At 44.3% G+C, this 17580-nt stretch overlaps 2 protein-coding genes across 7 annotated transcripts in view; one reads left to right on the top strand and one right to left on the bottom strand.

Annotated features, from left to right (window-relative positions):
* Positions 1-12323, top strand: part of akap9 (A kinase (PRKA) anchor protein 9) — a 57069-nt gene extending 44746 nt beyond the window's left edge. For 2 of the 6 annotated variants that reach the window (XM_034545779.1, XM_034545777.1), the window contains exons 30-54: positions 30-182; positions 746-832; positions 1281-2303; positions 2700-2840; positions 2922-2966; positions 3045-3185; positions 3658-4479; positions 4884-4941; positions 5322-5443; positions 5555-5743; positions 5840-6007; positions 6289-6394; positions 6493-6682; positions 7027-7177; positions 7433-7777; positions 7944-8243; positions 8346-8479; positions 8850-8955; positions 9183-9383; positions 9621-9824; positions 9937-10169; positions 10616-10710; positions 10802-10949; positions 11181-11311; positions 11788-12323. In XM_034545779.1, the coding sequence (XP_034401670.1) occupies positions 30-182; positions 746-832; positions 1281-2303; positions 2700-2840; positions 2922-2966; positions 3045-3185; positions 3658-4479; positions 4884-4941; positions 5322-5443; positions 5555-5743; positions 5840-6007; positions 6289-6394; positions 6493-6682; positions 7027-7177; positions 7433-7777; positions 7944-8243; positions 8346-8479; positions 8850-8955; positions 9183-9383; positions 9621-9824; positions 9937-10169; positions 10616-10710; positions 10802-10949; positions 11181-11311; positions 11788-11831 (5337 nt within the window). In that variant the 3' untranslated portion in view covers positions 11832-12323. The remainder of the gene's footprint in view (positions 1-29; positions 183-745; positions 833-1280; positions 2304-2699; positions 2841-2921; positions 2967-3044; positions 3186-3657; positions 4480-4883; positions 4942-5321; positions 5444-5554; positions 5744-5839; positions 6008-6288; positions 6395-6492; positions 6683-7026; positions 7178-7432; positions 7778-7943; positions 8244-8345; positions 8480-8849; positions 8956-9182; positions 9384-9620; positions 9825-9936; positions 10170-10615; positions 10711-10801; positions 10950-11180; positions 11312-11787) is intronic. The other 4 variants (XM_034545781.1, XM_034545780.1, XM_034545778.1 and 1 more) reach the window with 4 other exon arrangements.
* Positions 12324-12425: 102 nt separating this feature from the next.
* LOC117739398 (lanosterol 14-alpha demethylase) lies at positions 12426-17130 on the bottom strand. Its single transcript, XM_034545783.1, has 10 exons — positions 16824-17130; positions 16645-16743; positions 16067-16243; positions 15788-15914; positions 15516-15690; positions 15210-15329; positions 14571-14763; positions 14042-14137; positions 13723-13891; positions 12426-13440 (listed from the first exon to the last, which is right to left on the bottom strand). The coding sequence occupies exons 1-10, from the start codon at positions 16989-16991 to the stop codon at positions 13262-13264; spliced, it is 1503 nt and encodes a 500-aa protein (XP_034401674.1). The 5' UTR covers positions 16992-17130; the 3' UTR covers positions 12426-13261.
* Positions 17131-17580: the final 450 nt, after the last annotated feature.

Raw genomic sequence — 17580 nt, 5'->3', positions numbered from 1 at the left:
GGGCTTGTCATGTTTACCTGTCGCCTCAGATCTGTAACCTGGAAGAGCAGCTGGAGCAGTTCAGAGAGGAGCTGGAGAACAAGAGCGAGGAGGTGCAGCAGCTTCACATGCAGCTGGAGATCCAGAGGAAGGAGATCAGCAGCCAGCAGCAATATCTAGAAACGAGGGACAGCATGCTCCAGGTAAAGATTCATTCTGCTGCAAAAACATTTTACAGTATCTTTACGTAAAATCGTGAATCCCAGAGGCGGTTGACCTGGCTGTGTGTGTACACCAGCCACGCTGGCTTCTTAAATATTGTGGATATGATTATCAGACAGACGCTGGACACATATGCTGTTAAAAGAATGTACACTCGTATTTTCAGTTATTATATGATTAGCCCATATTTTCTACTCACAAACTGTTGTACTAAAAAGCAAAAGATAAACTGGTTGTTGGTGAATTTAAGACTTATTGTGTATTTAACTGCACAATACAACACAGGATCTGGTCTGTAGTTGTAAAGAGGAACATTGTAATTTAATTCATATACCACTTTTCCACATAACATTAATATTCTTGCTCTTAAACTGCCAAAACACCAAACATAAGACATTTGCTCAATGTTGCAAGACTGCCAGCACATTTCTTCATTGACTCAACCGGTGTACTTTCAGTCGACCACCACAAGACTGACTCTGAGTGGACTTTTGCGTGACGTGTTTATTGACGGCCATCACATTATAATCTCTAACTTTTGAAGGTGATGGAGGAGAAGGACAGGGAAATAGCACTTCTTAATGAACAAATCACTAAGCTCCAACACATGGGAACAGCCTCTGATAACAAGGTAACGCAATATGCGTATACGAAATGGTGTGAAAATCTATTTTGAATACGCATAGCTCTGTGTTAGTGTGTGTGTGTGTGTGTGTGTTTCCTGCATTCGTGTACGCTTTTATTTGGGTCTGCTCCATTTCTTTTTAGTTGTATTTGCTTTGTTTTGTCTCGGTAAGTAATTCCACAGCACCATCGTCTTTTGTGAGGTGATCATTTGCTCATGTGAGGTGGCTTATTATAAACCTCTGAGTCTCTCAACAGTTTTTACAATTTGATCAATTTTAGACATTTACAAATGTCTAATACAAATGCCAAGGAAAACTACATTATCCTGGGTACAAAGAATCTCTCCAAGCAAAAAAAAGGAACTCAGAGGTTTATCCGAATAGCGGGACAGCTATGGACTCCTCAAATCTGACATTTTTATGGTTTAAGAATATCTGCACATTTTTCTTTAGGAAATTGACGACAGGGATGAGCTGATTAAAGACTTTGAGTCCCAGGTGGAGTGCCACCGGAGTGAACAAGAGCGCTTGAAGAGGAATAAGGAGGAGGAGCTTGACCAACTGAATGCAGTCATAGACAGACTTCAGCAGGAGCTGGCCAATATCGAGCAAAAGCAAGCCACAGAGGATGACGAGGACACGAAGGCGGAGAGCTCCGTATGTGGGGCAAGCAAAGAGGAATACGATGAGTTGAAGCAGAGAATGGACCTGGCCACCAAAGAGATCAACACTCTCAAAACAAAGCACAGTAAGCTGTTGGAGACATACCTGCACCTGAAAGAGAGCGCAGAAGCTTTAGCTGAAAGTGAAAAAATGGAGGGCTCAGGGGGTGAACTTGAAGATGCTCTCAGAGAGAAAACTGCAGGCCTTGTGGTAATGCAGGCTCAAGTACAAGCTTTAGAGCAGAGTGCAACATCCAGAGTGGAAGAGTTGGACCTGTGCATCCAGCAGCTCAAGGTGGAGGCCGGTGAAAAGGACAGCGAGTTAAGCCACTGTCTCCTCCTCGTGGAGCAAACGAAAAGCTTTGCAGCTGGTCTCCAACAGAGGGTCTCTAATCTGGAGGAAAATCTGAGGGAGAAACTGGCTTCAGCTCTTGTCAGCCAAGCCACACTGGAGGCTTTCCAGCAACAGCAGTCACAAGGATCCAAAGAAAACCAGGACCATCAGAGTCCCGCTGAGCCAAATGTGCAGTCAAACATCTATGACTTTGGTGACTTCGGTATTCCCCAAATGGATTTCGGTGGAGTTGGTCAAACGAGACAAGTTCCCACAGGGAAGGTGGTTCACCTGACCCAGAGGCTTCGGGAGCTGGAGGTGGGACTCAGTGGGATGCAGAAAGACCAGGAGCTCCAGAAGCAGCTGCTCTCCAGCTCTGAGGAGGAGGTGCTGGAGTACGAGAGGAGGCTGGCCGTGCTGATGGATCTGCTCAGTCAGATGAAGGCCAGGACACACCAGAGGACATTGCCTGCTGTGGGGGTAAGAGTTTGGCCAATAAGTCGTAGAGGAATAGCTCAATATTTTAATCCCGGTCTAGAAAATATCCTGCACATAACGCCAAGTGTGTTGTGCAGTTGTTTCCCCCTGTTTTCAGTCTTTATGCTTTCTTAACCGAACTGGCTGCAGCTTCATATTTAGCGTGCGACACAACAGTGGTGTCAATCTTCTCATCTAAATTAGAAGATGAGAAAATGAATCTTGTTTTTACAGTTGCATTTGTTTTTTTATTGGAGCATGTTTTTTAATTATCTCTGTACCCGTAATAATGATTAGCTAGTTGAAAACCGTCATTGTAATCAATTGTCGGGTTTATGTTATGTAGTCCCTTGTCCAACACAGCTCTCATAAATTTGGATCTTTGACCTTTTTTTTCAGGCATCAATTCCTGGTGGTCAGCCAGCTGCTGTGACTGAGCTTCTTCAGGAGCTGCAGGAGGTTGGAGACGAGGCCTCGGCCACCAAAGAGCAGCTCGACTGCTACAAACAGAGCTGCAGCAAACTACAGGAGGAGCTCCAAGTATGTGACTGCCTCTTTTAGTGTTCTTCCAGAGTGTTTATAATCTTTGGTGAGACTGACCGTCATGTGCTTTTCTTCCAGGACAAAACCGTTACAATAGAGAGACTAAAAGGCCAACTTCAAAAGGTAGGAACAGTTGAAACTACAGTTTCCTTTTTTTATATACAAAGTCTTGTCAAATATTTAAACTTCATTTGGCTTTAGGTATCATCTGGCGGCCCTGAGGAGACCAACATGTCTGAGCTTCAGCGGGAGTTACTGGAGGCTCAAAAGGAGGCAGCTGCTGCCAAAGAGGAGCTGAACAGCTGCAGGGAGAGCTTGGACAAGCTCCAGGAGCTGCTGCAGGTACACAGCCAGTGGGACATTTCAAATTAAAACAATCCTGTCCCGTCTTAGGGTGCTCAGTGACATTCAAGTGTAGAAACCTCAGTTCTGCACAAACGTAGTGTTTTTTTTATTTCAAATGTTTTTGTCATTTTATAGATAATTTGAAATTTTATATTTGGGATTTTGAGAAGATTTGAGCTGAAATAAATCCGTACTTCACTCGTATTGAACTATTCTTTAAGTGTGTCCACTCTTGTTTCATCCATACTCAGTCAAATATGATATTATTTATGTGTCTACGCTCCTCTTTAAACACATTTTAATTACATACAACTGTGTAGAGCGGGAAATTACCATCTCTCACCTTTTAAAGGAGAACTTGTTGAAGTGAGTCAGAAATGTTTTAACTTAATTTTTCTATTGTTTTTGATGAAAAAGTAATGTGTTGCTTGCCTGTATCTGTAGTATTTGACCATCTGTCCAATCCAAGGTACAAGCTGAAGAAAGCAGAGCCGACATGACGGAGCTTCTCCAGGAGGTCAAAAACGATGCGGCTTCCACCAAAGAGGAGCTCAATATCTACAGGCAGCATAATGAGAAACTTCAGGAGGACCTCCAAGTCCGCGAAGTTTCCATTTCTAACCTCAAAGAGGAGCTCCAGGAGATGAGAAAGAATGTGGAAACCACCAAACAAGAGCTCAACAGCCAGCGGCAGCACAATGAGAAACTACAGAATGAACTACACGTCCGTGAGCTCTCCATTTCTAAGCTCAAAGAGGAGCTCCAGGAGCTACGAACCGCCTGCATGAAGACAGTGGATTCTGGTTCTCCAGCTCCCTCTCCCTCTCCTCAGCCCATCTCCTCTGATTCCTCCTCCTCCACCACCCAACCGAAAAGGAAAGGAGGCAAACAGCCGGCTGGTAAAGGAAGCAGCGCCAAAGATAAACCATCTATCTCCAGGAAAAACTCTGCCCCTTCCAGCCAGTCGTCCAACAAATCTCACAGCTCTCGTCTGAACAGCAGCTCTGAGCAGCAACAGGTGGCGGTGGCGCACTCGTTCACGCAGACGGAACCTCTCCAAATGTCCGACCTGGACCCGGAAAGCGAGTCTGCAAACAAAGACGAGATTGAGGAGGTGATCGGAGAGTTCCAGGAGAAGATTGTACAGATGCAGGAGCTTCACGCTGCAGAGATCCTGGACATGGAGGCTCGGCATATTTCAGAGAGCGAGAGCCTTCGTCGGGACACGCAGGCTCTGGAGGACGAGTGCAAGGCCCTCAAAGCGGTCATCGACAAGCTGCGCTCCACAGAGGTGAGGGCAGGAAAAATAGCTAAAACTAATGGTTATTTTATTAATTTATTTATTCATCATTTGGTCCATAAAATGTCAGAAACTGGAGTAAAATGCCAAGCCTGTATTCTTAAAGTCAAATCTTCAAATTGCTAATGTTGTCCAACCAACAGTCCAAAACCAAAAGATATCAAATGTCCATTGATGCAAAATATAGAAACCAGGAAATATTTAGCACATGAGTGCCTTAAAGATAAAGCAATTATTAAAATTGGTGGTAATTAATTTTCTGTCAAACGACTAGTTGATTAATTGTATCTGCATATAAATCAACAGTAGTTCTATGTTTTTAAGGTGTTTCATTCTCGGGTCATTTTGAGTGATACAGTGAAAGAAAGATCTGAATGATGTTTAATCTTTTCTAGGCCCCGTCATCAAGACAAGACCGTCCCACGTCACTGTTCAAAGATGGCTACACAAGTGGTAAGAAACAAGTAGTTGATGCAGCACAATCACACCAACTCCTCTGTTTACGTTACTGCTTCAAATGTTTAAGTTCTTTTCATTCCAGCATTATGATCCCCCCACTGACCTAGAAATAAAGACAACTGACGATGATAACATTTTATTTCTCCAACATTCTCCAAGCATTTTGAGATCTACAGAAATAATCTATAGTTCTAGAGTTCTATAGACAGCATAGTCCTGAGAGAGTCGTCCTCTCATCTGTTCTTATTTCTGCCTCACTGTTTATTTCAGATGCGTAAAATAGTTTGTCATTTCACACGCTTCTATTCGTATTGGGAATACCCCAAAACCGTTTTTAGAAGTTTTTTTTAAAGGAAATGTTTTTCATCTTGCAGACAGCAGCTCAGACTACAGCCAGCGGACTGGGTTTGACTTCCCACACTTGCAGCAGGAGTTCAGGTCGACCCCAGAGGGCGCGAGGAGAGAGACCGACGATCAACTGCCTGACCGCATCAAAGTACGACTAGAGCTCATCAATGCATAGTTACACTGAATTATGATTGGAATGTTTATTATTATAGTGATGAAAGAAATGGGGGTAAATCCAACAACATGATTGTGTATTTAGACGTTGCTGCGCGAGGTGCACCAGGAGGGCATGCAGGTGCTCTCTCTGACGGAGCTCCCTCTCACTGAGGGCGAGCCGGGCAGCCAGGTCGACGTCCCCAGCTGGCTGAAGGAGAGAGATGCCTTACTGGCGACTGTAGAGTCTCTCAAAGGCCTCATCACCCAGATGCAGACACACAGAGAAACACAGGTAGAAGAACCCCCACCAGTACTCACAGAACACTGCTTTCCGTTCGTCTTCTGTGTGCGATTGTGTCTTTATCTGTGCGTCTCTGACTTGCTTCAGAAGTCTGGCGGCGTGGACTGGCGTGCGGCGCTGCTGGATGCCGTGCGGCAGGTGTTTATGAGGGAGCGCAGCGTGCTGAAGAGCGCCCTCTACAGCCAGTTGGACCTGCTGGACACCAGCGACGCCATCATCCACCTCAATCAGCTGGAGCGCAGACTGGCTGAACAGGTCCGAAAGAATTACTATTATCTATATCCTTTTTATTTAATTTTTTCATAATTAATTATTATTGTAGGGTTTGCACCACACATAAGTAGTGGTAGTAGTAAAAGTGTCATTTATTTAAGTTGCTCAATGATTCGTTTGAGATTATTTCAATGTTTGGCTTTTACCCAACATAAGACACACATCTGCATATTTATGGGCAGAAACAACCTTCTCTTGTCTTTCTTCTCTTTTGATTATGATTTGTTCTGGTCAGTAACCACATTTCTGTAATCCTGATCCAGGACACCGAGCACAGAGAGGCGATGGGGTCGCTCCACACTGCGGATAGGTCCAGTCTCATCTCTGAGATTCATCAGCTCCGAGGTCAACTCGAGCAGCTTCATCAAGGTAGATCACTCTACTGATGTTCTCCAAGCATATTTTGATATTTTCTCACAATGGTTAGGACGTCCTGATGTTGATGTTGTCTGATTGTTGTCCCTTAGGTGCTCTACCTGTTGCGTCATCGGGGAGTGAGCGTAGCAGGAAGGAGCAGGGAGGAGGAGCTGATGGAGCAGCGGAGGCAGATGGGCTGCTGGTGGAGGAGCTGAAGAGTGAACTGCTTCAGACTCAGCTGGAGCTGGAGACGACGCTCAAGGCTCAGCACAAACACCTCCAAGAGCTGGACACGCTCAGGTCAGATAGGTTTACAGACGTGTGACCAACACAACTGGAGTCATCTTGTGTTTACAGTAGAGCCACAGCTGAGACACATGCGGAGAGAGAGAGAGATAGAGAGAGGGTGCTAAATCCATGCAACAAAGTTCCCAGGCATTTCTGGAACTTTCTTGAGCCTTTAATCATGTGGTGATCCATCTTGGGTCCTCTGGAGAACCAATGCTTTAACCTTTGCTTCAGTCAATGTTTATCTCCAATCTGAACTGCTTAATTTTAAGGAACCTCACTTTAAAACCCCTAAAACAGCTCAATATGATTAAAGTATCCATTTCAGCTAAACTCATTAATATATGTGTCAACAGGGCAGAGGTATCGCAGAAGGCTGCTGAGGTGGACACACTGAGCGACCAGCTGACTGAGGACAGGAAGAAGAGCAGAGATCTTCAGTGGACCGTGGAGAAGGAGAAGTGTCGAACTGGGAAAAACGAGGAGAGTAAACGAGAAGAACTGGAGGTAGGAGCCTTTACACAGGGGGCATTTTGAAAGCTAACCAGAGATGGTCCTATATACATTATATCTCTTGCCTTTCTTCTTTATTTGTAACAGAATTTATAAATGTTTTGATATGTTCCCCTATTAAATAGAATAAATAGATAACTTGGGCAGAGGCACATCTGCTAGTGTTAGATTCCCATCTCATCCTTCCCTTTCTTAGCCAGCTAGACTGAAGAGGTCATTCTAAAAGTGTGTTTTCGTTTTCCTCCAAAGGACCTGAACCTTAGTCTGGAGGAGCAGAAGAGCCACGTGGCCCAGCTGACCCTGACCCTGGAACAGGAGCGCCAGCACTCCTCTCAGCTCTCCCAGCAAACCGACCAGGAGCGTCTCAGCCTCCATCGACGCCTCCAGGAGTTCCAGGTCCAGCTGGAGACCGAGCGAGCCAAGGCCCTGGAGATGAGCACTGCGCTGGGGAGGGAGCGGGAGCTGCGGACGGGTGTGTCCTCAGACAGCGGCTCCTCCAGTGAGCAGCGGGTCGAGGAGGATAGGGGGGGGCACCACGAGGAAGGGAGTCTGCTGGAAAGACTGCAGAGGGAGCTGGATGACAAACATGCACAGGTGGGATGACTTTTCAAGAATTGGCCACAAGATGGGGGATCAAAAAATGTATTATATTATTAGTCATTGTCAAAATGTCTTGTATTAAACTATTTGTAAAATCTTTCCTCATTAGTAAAATTATTTTTGATCTCAAGTCTGTATTTCTTCCTCATCTTCCATCCAGGTGGTGCACCTCCTCAGTCAAGTGGAGGCTGAGAAGCTCGAGGTGGTACGGAAAGAGGAGGAGCTGACTCTGGGGAGTCAGAGGTCGAGACGGGACCAGGAGGTGCTGCTGGAGGCTCGGGCCAAGCTGGAGAGGCTGGAGGCGCAAATGTCTGAGGCCCAGGAGCAGCTGGAGAGAGAGATGGGGAGGAGGACGAGTCTCGAAGGAGAGAAAGAGAGACTGGAGGAGAGGTTGAACCAGTTCGCGGGGCAGAGAGGCGGGAGGGAGGAGAGCGGACATCTTCAGGCCGATGGCCACAGTGTGAGTGTCAACTAGTCACACACTCTTAATATATAAGTATTTATTTAATAGTGCTTTGATTCGGACATTCTTATTGAAGCGGTGCTGTTATTTCTCACACAGCAGGCTGAGTCCAGCAACCGCACCAAAGACTGGGTGTTCCAGCAGAAGAGTGGAAATGTTGTCGACAAGATCTTGGACAAACTCAACCTCATTTCCTCCAAGATCCGCGGCATGGCGAACCAGAATACGGGCAGGTAATTCCGATTTTTATATTAACATTAATAAGTTGTTTACGGTGATATTAACCGCTTGTTCTGCTACACCCACAACTGCACAGTATGAATACAGTCTTAATAGCAGTAACGCATAATAACCATAAATGTCCTATTATATGCATGTCGAATATAGCCTTATGGAATTAACCCTGTGTGTGTGTGTGTGTGTGTGTGTGTGTGTGTGTGTGTGTGTGTGTGTGTGTGTGTGTGTGTGTGTGTGTGTGTGTGTGTGTGTGTGTGTGTGTGTGTGTGTGTGTGTGTGTGTGTGTGTGTGTGTGTGTGTGTGTGTGTGTGTGTGTGTGTGTGTGTGTGTGTGTGTGTGTGTGTGTGTGTGTGTGTGTGTGTGTAGGCTGACTGCAGAGGTCGACAGTGAAGAGTTATCTTTGGTGCAGTCCAATGTTAATGAGGTCATCACTATGCTGCAGCAATCTCCAGGTCTACCCTCCGCCCCCGAGGTCAGGAACTTATATTTATAATATTATATTTGTATATTACTAATGTTTTATTTAATATTTGTGGATTTTGTGTCCGAGTTAAGTTTAAATGTATGATATACAGAAGTAACACATTTTGATAAAAAGAAGAATTTCCACTTCGCTGATGAGCTCCAATCAACTTGTTTGTTTTTCCGAACGTCTGACGGGAACACACACGGTTGTGACTGCTTGTGTGTTTCCACCAGCAGAGTGTCCCCCTGCTAGTGGGAGGCTCCACCACCAGCTCCTCCAACTCCCTGACGGAGCGGCTGCTGAGGCAGAATGCCGAGCTGACAGGTTTTGTCAGCCGTCTCACCGAAGAGAAGAACGATCTGAGGAACCACACGCTGCGCTTGGAGGAAGAGCTCCGACGCTACCGGCAGGCTGGACTGGGATCAGGCGACAGTGTGAGTGCATGGCAGAAAATACTACTGATTGAGATGGCTATACAGATATTGTTATTACAAATGCTGAAAACATGAAAGGTGAAAAACTAAGTTTGATTGAGCACATCAGGGTCCTTAGAAAGACCCTGATGTGGAAAGCTCAAATGTAAACTTAGTTTAGTTTTTTCATTTTTTTCTTTTCATCACTTCCATGCAGAAGACTCAGACTAAATTCTATTGTTTCATTTCGTCCTGCAGTTCAGCAACAGGAGAGTTGTGTCGAAGGCGGACTCGTCAGGTATGATACTTTCCCAGGAGCGGGAGGCTTGGACGAGAGAGAAAGTCCGTCTGGAGAAAGCTTTACTTCTGGCCCAGGCCCAGGTGGCCCGACTCCGAGGAGAGATCAGGACCGACGCCCTGCGAGAGATAACGGGATCTGAGGCTGACAATGCTGCACTGAAGGTCAGCTAGAAACTGCTCCGGACGCACTGTAATTCAGCTCATATCTGAGGAGCTGCTAGTTAGTTGCTTGTAGTGTCATCGCAGGATTTAACTTCTTTCCTTTTGCCTCCAGAGGATGTACGGGAAGTACTTGAGGTCAGAAAGCTTCCGCAAAGCTCTGATCTACCAGAAGAAGTATCTGCTGTTACTGCTGGGCGGCTTCCAGGAGTGTGAAGAAGCCACGCTGTCGCTCCTCTCCAGGATGGGCGGCCGGCCGGCGCTCCCCGGCCCCAAGGCCTTCAGCCAGCGACACCGGGGGCTGATGCGCTTCCGCTCTGTCGTCCGAGTCTCTATCGCCCTCTCCAGGTAGGCAGCCGGAGCTCTGTGTTAGTTTTTGGGTTGTGCTTTTCAAAACGTCTTCATGTCTATTAAAGGAAGGCTGGGACACGGTCTTGGGCTATGGGGGTATGGCACATGCGCAGAGTAACTGCAGATTCTCTCCACTATCGCAGCTACAAACGACACTAGGAATAAAGGGATGGTGTGCCGTGATGGTAAAGTGGCAATCCATAAGATTTCCAGTCGCGTTTGATTAAAAATTCAATTGAAACAGACCCAGAGTGTAATTCTGCAAATGTTCAAATATTGCAAAACTTTAATCGGCGAGCTATGAGCTCCATCGCCATTGTGTTACCTTCCTCTGCATTTTATTTAAATTAAATCTTTAAGATAGCCACTTTAACAACAGAGGTATATGCAGTGATCTACAAAACATTTTTTTCAAAAGTAAAACCTGCCCATCTTCTGCTCAGAATGCGTTTCCTAGTGAAGCGGTGGCACAAAGCGACGGGGAGGAGCTCCACAACCTCCTGCAGCGTGAACAAGAACGGAGCAGGACAGATTTTAGGTAAGCAAAACACGTCAGGTTTGACTTCTACAAGGTAGAGTATCTTTAGAAGGAAACGATATAATGTTTCCTTCTCCTCTCTCGGGTACAGAGGTGAGAGACTCACCGTACCTTCACCCGGGCAGCGAGGACATGTACAGAGAACGAGGAAGTGGAGGAAGTGCAGGAGGAGTCTCCGGCGGCAGGGGGAGAAGTGGACGGGAATCCCCCCGATCGGCTGTCTCCTCCACACACCACAGGTGCAGCATGAAAAGGGGATGAAACTAACAATCGCTGTCATTATATATCTAGATTAGTCTAGAAAATGAGTTTATAAAGTTATCAGCCCGAATGTCTGACTTTTCTTAGCATTTTAGCATTCCTTTTAAATTGACATACTCATTTTGGAAATACACATTTGATATTAATGTAATAATGTTTATAGTGACGTATTGTGTCAGTTCTGATATCGAAAGATCTGTGTTGTGTAGGCTTCACATGGCCGGAGACCACGGAGCTCTCACCTGTTCCCACCTGCAGAGCTACGACCCCGACCGAGCGCTCACTGACTACATCTCCAGACTGGAGGCGCTGCAGAGGCGGCTGGGGAGTGTGACATCAGGTAGAGCGGCTTACAGTCAGTCAGGGAACAAGGAACCAGCATGCGTTACGCTTTTGTACTAAGAGGAATGCCCCTGACATAGAAATGTTGTGTATACCTTACACTGTACATTTTACATTTTACATTTTATTCCATGTCTCGTCTGCACTTTGTTAATTGTTTATTTGTTGGCTACTGTTGTTGCTTGTTATGTCTGATGTCCTATGTTGCACCACCCACCACACTAAGTTCCTTGTAGGTGTAAACCTAGTTGGCTATTAAATGTTTCTGATTCTGATTCTGATACCAAAGTTTATATTTACCTGATAATCACAGCTGCATTTTGAGACACTTTCTCACACAAACAAAATGTTTGGCTTTATAAAATGTGTGTTGATTGTCCATCAATTACTGTGCGGTATCCCAATATTTCTTGTTGTCTTAACTCTATAAAGTGACGCTCACATTTACATAACTACCTTTCATTCTCTCCGCAGGTGCTTCTTCATATGCTCAATTGCACTTTGGCTTGAGAAGATAGACGGCGTCATGTTACTTTGGCTTGAAGAAACTCAAGTTGCCTTTTCTCGTGCTGAGCGCTCTGCTGTTTTCTATCATTCTGGTGTGGACTGTATCTTTCCATGTGGACCAAAACACATTTTTTTATTAGTGTACGACATGTTGTATTCAGGCTTTTTGTCGCCAGCACTTGAAAAACAGCAATGTTTGTAAATGAATCAGCCTCTGTGTTGTGGATGAACTGCAATCATGTGTATTTGTCTCATGCTAATTTAAGACCTTGTGATTAATTTATATGTTATTGTGTTGTATGGGTGGAGCGTTATGTAGAGAATGTTTGGGTTTATCGTTAAGGAGGCTGCTACGGGATATTCTACACTACACTGTGTTTTGTTTAGGCCAGACGGACTACGGAGGACATTTGTAGAGAACGTATTTTTGTAAAGCGTAGGAGCTTTGAATTTTATGGGTATTTTGTCAAAAACTGAAATAAAGAGGAATACATTATTTGAAAGAGATGTGTATTTTTTTTTTTTTAGCTCTTCTTTATGTCCACTGACTAAAAGATACGGGTTGCTGTACCGAAACGTAGTTATTCATTAAATTTGGCATAAAGTATTTTCCCCAGTTTCTTTATTGAACAAAGTTTTTTTCTTCTTGGACAAAATAACAAATCACAAAAAGGACGAACTGAACCAAAAGGTCACAAACACAATATTATTGATGAGAAAAGACATTTTACAGAGTTTAAGTCCCGTCGACAACAAAGCAGCGTGCGCTCGTTAACTCAACGAGGTCCAGGTGGACAGTTCTTAAATAGCACAGGTCACCTTTAAATCACTTCATTCAAAGATGGCGTCCTCATTTAGTTAATTTTAAGATTTAAAACATTGTTGATAGGAAAAAGATCTGTGAGTGGCGTCATCCCACAACGGCTGATTCTTAAGTCAGACTCTGTGCACTTGGGGCTTACAGCGGCTTAAACGGGGCCGTTAAGCTTTGTTTTTTTGTTTAAAGGCCGCAAATGAACTTGTCTGTCTTGTGACACAGACATGATGAAGTCTTCTGGATACCTGCAGAGAAAACCCTCAAGCTTCCACCCAAACAAATGTAGAATATGGACTGACTGATGTAAGACACTGCTTGGTTTTAAAGTTATCCACTGGGCTCCAATCACTCAGATGTTTCCCCTCCATCAAGGAACCTCGTTTCTGACCATTTTGAAGAAGTCACATTGTGAATATTAGCATTTGTGTTCAAGTCAGAGTCGTCTCTGGAAACACAAGGTTCAACAATGGTTGACATTCAGGGGAAAGTAGGTCTGAAAGAAGCACACAAACTAAACGGTTGGGCATTGAAGCAGAGCGTGTTCATCTAAATGTTCCTAAATTCAAGTGGCAGGAAGTCACTCAGGATGTTGGACAGTCGCCTCGTGTCTTTGCTCCTCGCCGCTCACTGTTTTCTCCGCTTGTACCTGATGACGGGGTTGTGAGGGGTGTGAATCATTGTGGTGTAGTTGATCGTGGGGAAATATCCGTCCACCAGGTCAAAGTGGTACATGCGCAGTAAAGTGGACCAGATGGTTTTGATCTGGACGTAGGCGAAGTTCTCCCCGATGCAGCGATGGCGACCTGAAGAACAGATGACAGAACTCCAGTTTTAATATAAAAAAATGTGCTGTAGACCACCAGCTGAAGTACAAGTTGTGAAAGCACAGGAGTTTTAACTGCATCTTATGGATTAAGGTACACAATTGGCAATTTATTTGGTAATGTTAGTTATTGAGAAACAACTTAAAAGTGACTATTTGATTTTTTTGTATGTCTCATGTGCACTGTAGCTGTAATCCTGCAACTTTCCCCACTGCGGGACTAATGAAGGAACATCTAATGTAATCTAATTTAATTTCTCACCGGCTCCGAACGGGACATAAGCAAACTTCTCCCCTGCAGCAGGGTTGTCGTTGAGGTAGCGGTCGGGGCTGAACTCCATCCTCTCCACCCAGGTGTCCTGCAGACGGTGGTTGACAGTAGGGGAGACGCAGACCTGGTGGCCCACAGGGATGGTGTACCCAGCGGCAGTCTGAGAGGATGAAGGAGAAGAAGAAAAAAAACACAAGCTGTGCTGAGAAATGGAGCATTCAAAAGAAAAGGGTTAAACTATTTTTTCTTAGCGGATGTTAAGTACTTAAAAGAAATATCCCAAAAACACACACTAGGCAGGTGTTCTTACCTGTGGAGAGCGAGCCATCCTCATCATGGTCATGATGGGTGGGCGGAGACGCAGCGTCTCCTTCAAACAGCGTTCCAACAAGCTGAGATCTTTCAGCTGAGGACGACACCAGGACAATATAAGGATTAACAGACTGGTCATTAGTTTACTCTGAGGAACGCTTACTTACAACAGTGGAAAGCATTTGAAGCGTATCTGTTCTTCTCATCAGCTGCTACTCAGTCAGAAGGCAGCAGATGGCCTGTTCTGATGCAACATCTGTATTTCCTTTAAGAAAGTGTGATCTGGATCGATTGTTGTCGTGTTATTGACTACGATCAAAGTAACTGCAGAGGCCTGTAAACTACGTCACACAATGATCGTTATAAGCACCTTCAACCAGGAGGGGAGCACCTCCTGTTTGGTCACTGTGCAGACATTGTGACTTATTTATTTATATATATATATATATATATATATATATATATATATATATATATATATATATATATATAAATAAATAAATAAATAACTGTGAAATCTGCCTTGCCTGATCAAAGTCGGGTTGCATCCCTTCTCCACACACAGCCCTCTGCTCGGCGTAGCAGCGCTCCTGCAGAGCTTTGTCTTTGGCCAGAAAGAACCCCAACCAGGCGCTGGTGGTGGAGGACGTGTGCTGACCCGCCAGGAGGAGACCAATCAGCATCCCCGAGATCTCGTCATCGTTCAGGGGTCGTCCGTCTCTGACGAGTAAACAAAAGTCATTTTCAGAACTGATGAGCGTTCAAAGAGCCGTAACCGTGTTTTAAATATTTTAGCAGAGAGCGTTCTACAAACAACAGTTCAGACTATTTCCTGAGTTTTAGCGACAGACACTTAACACTGTTTATCACTTTTCCACTTCTGACAATATTAACAAGTTCCTTATATGTATAATGTAATGTGGTTTACCAGATCAGAAAAAAAGACCCTCAGCTCAGTTGCCTTTCGCTTATAGATTTAAATAAAAGTATTATATGACGTACAGTGAAGAAAAAAAGAAATTCAGACATTTCTACCCTCCTGTAGCTTACGAAAGAGTCACAAAGGTTAAGAAATGTTGTCTAGAGGTCATTTAACAATGCAATTAAATGTGAAAAGGCACAAATGTGATCCAGCAGCATGAGCTCATTTGACGTGTCTATCTTACTTGTAGGTGGCATCGATGAGGGTCTGCAGGATGTCGTCCTCTTTCTCTGCAGATTGCCTGCGCTTCTGAATCACCTTGAAGAAGATGTTCTTAATCTCTCTGTGAGCTCGGTCCCTTTTCCTAACCAAAGAAAAACAGTAACATTTGGGTTATTATTGAATCAAATGTGGTGGGATGGTGCGCAATCACGTTTCTGTATGGATGCGTTTTTCCTCTTTGACTTGTTCCAGTAACTTTGGACTTCTCTTGTGCCATCGCGCCAGCTTCTTTTCAAGGATGTCTTTCTTTACCACAGACGTGTCCTACCTGAAGCTGGGCAGCGGCAGCCAGCCGGGCAGGAGCCAGGCCGCGTGGCTGAATCCTCCGTCCAGGTCGGCGTAGAGCTGCGCCACTCGCTCATTCAGCATGCTGCGGATCTCCTTCCCGTGAAGGCAGCTGCTGGCTGTCAGGATGATCAGCTCGGACAAGGCCTCAAACAGGTCTGAAACAAAGAACGTTAATCCAGTCAGAACCAGGAAGGGAATTATGTCATTTGTAATATCAGTGTTTTAATCCAAGTTATTTGTGAAGGATCTCACTTTTTTCCCCGCTGTCTCCCCATCTCTGGAAATACTCGACGGTCTCTGCCTCGATGATTTTCACATGTTCCTTAAAATGAGCAATGTTCAGTCCGGTCTTCAACATCTTCTTTTGTTCCAAAAAGATCTACCAACACATGAAGGAAATTATGCATTATAGCTGCAATATTCAGGCTATTTTGGGGTGGTCCCCCCCCCGGTTGGATCTTATTTCTGTTGCTGAAGTGACTTTCTTGAATGTACCCGTGTGGATTTGTTGGTACACGTGGTTTTACTCACAGGGTTCGGCACGTCATAAGCTACTCCTTTGCCAAACACTGGAGTGGTCAGTCTGGAGTAGACGTCCTCTGCATTCAGGTCCTCGTTCTTGCTGTTGAACATCAGCGTGGCTGCGTCGCTGCCCAGCAGGTAAGTGAATGTACTGCCCACCATGGTGAAGCTGAATACAGGGCCGTACTGTGGGTGGACAGCAGACACGCGAGGGGGGGGGGTCATGACAACAGAAATATGAGAGGTTGCAAGACTATTAATCTAACTCCTCTACTTCGGTGGCTTTTTTTCAAATATGTCAGCTTTTCCAGCTTCTAAGACTTATTTAAATGGAATTTAGTCTTATTTTATTTCCTGTTCATAAACAACTGGTCTCACTGGGCAAACCGCAACATGAGGCTGAAACTAACACTAATGTGCATTGCCAATTAACCTGCCCAGTACTTTCTCGATCAATTGATGAATCATTTGGTATACAACAAATTCTCAAGGTTTAATATTTACATATTAGATATAATATAACAGTCCAGAGCCTACATTTATTTAGTTTTATATCATATTCTTGTCATTCCTGCTGCAACACTTACTTTTTCATAAGCCTGTTCAAGGAACTCAATGGGGCTTTTCCCAAATGCAATGGCGTGGCCCAAAAAGGGGATGCTGGAGGGGATGTATGGTGGATATTTCTGCAAAAAGAAACACGATAAGAGTGCAATATGAATACAAGCGGACAATTGGGGCACTTTTTAACGTTTGTCTAACTTACCAGATCACTGCCGTCGTCAGAGGACTGTTTGAGCAGCAGCTTGGAGATGTATCCCAGCGTGAGAGTGATGACAGAAGCTGCCAGCACCACCGAGGTCAGGTTGTCGTTCATTTTCCCAACAGTGTCCCCGAGCAGGCGACTGCTCAACTCATACAAGTGGAAAGCCATTGTGTGAATCCTCTCCGAGCAGCAGTCCCACTAGAGCCCGACTGCACAGGTCCGACGGCCGATACAAGTCCAGCTCATCTGATATTAACGCTTCCTTGCCGGCTCTACCTGTCAACGCTCGCCCTGCCCCCGCCTGACCAACGGAGGCTGTCTATTGGCTGCTGGCCGCGTGTCCGTCAAGAAGCCGCTGCTGTGATTGGCTGCCGGAGCCTGAACCGATGTCTTGCTATATGTCGTCACTCCAGCAGCACACACATTGTCTGCGCAATCGATTGAAATTTTTAGATAATATTTAAAAAAGAAAATATATATATATATTTTGTAGAACGCTCTCTGCTATATATATATTTTTGTTTAATATTATCTAATATTATATTATTATATCTATATATATAGATATAATATATATATATTTATTTTTATATATTTTTTAAAATATTATCTTATATATATATATATTATATTATATTAGATAATAATTAAAGAAATATTTAAAATTAAATATATATAATATATATATATATATATGATACTATTTAAAAAGAATATATATATATATATATATTAGATAATATAAATATTATCTTAT

This window comes from Cyclopterus lumpus, chromosome 11, assembly GCF_009769545.1.
Source record: "Cyclopterus lumpus isolate fCycLum1 chromosome 11, fCycLum1.pri, whole genome shotgun sequence".
NCBI lineage: Eukaryota > Metazoa > Chordata > Actinopteri > Perciformes > Cyclopteridae > Cyclopterus > Cyclopterus lumpus.
This window is presented reverse-complemented; position numbering and strand designations above follow the sequence as displayed.

What these genes read in the sequence shown, in the direction of transcription:
- LOC117739398 (XM_034545783.1), bottom strand. Translation starts at nt 16,991, where the DNA reads ATGGCTTTCCACTTGTATGAGTTGAGCAGTCGCCTGCTCGGGGACACT. An exon ending in TTGAACAGGCTTATGAAAAA is followed by an intron (nt 16,244 to 16,644) that starts GTAAGTGTTGCA and finishes GTCCACCCACAG; the next exon opens with TACGGCCCTGTATTCAGCTT. An exon ending in CTTATGACGTGCCGAACCCT is followed by an intron (nt 15,915 to 16,066) that starts GTGAGTAAAACC and finishes ATGTGTTGGTAG; the next exon opens with ATCTTTTTGGAACAAAAGAA.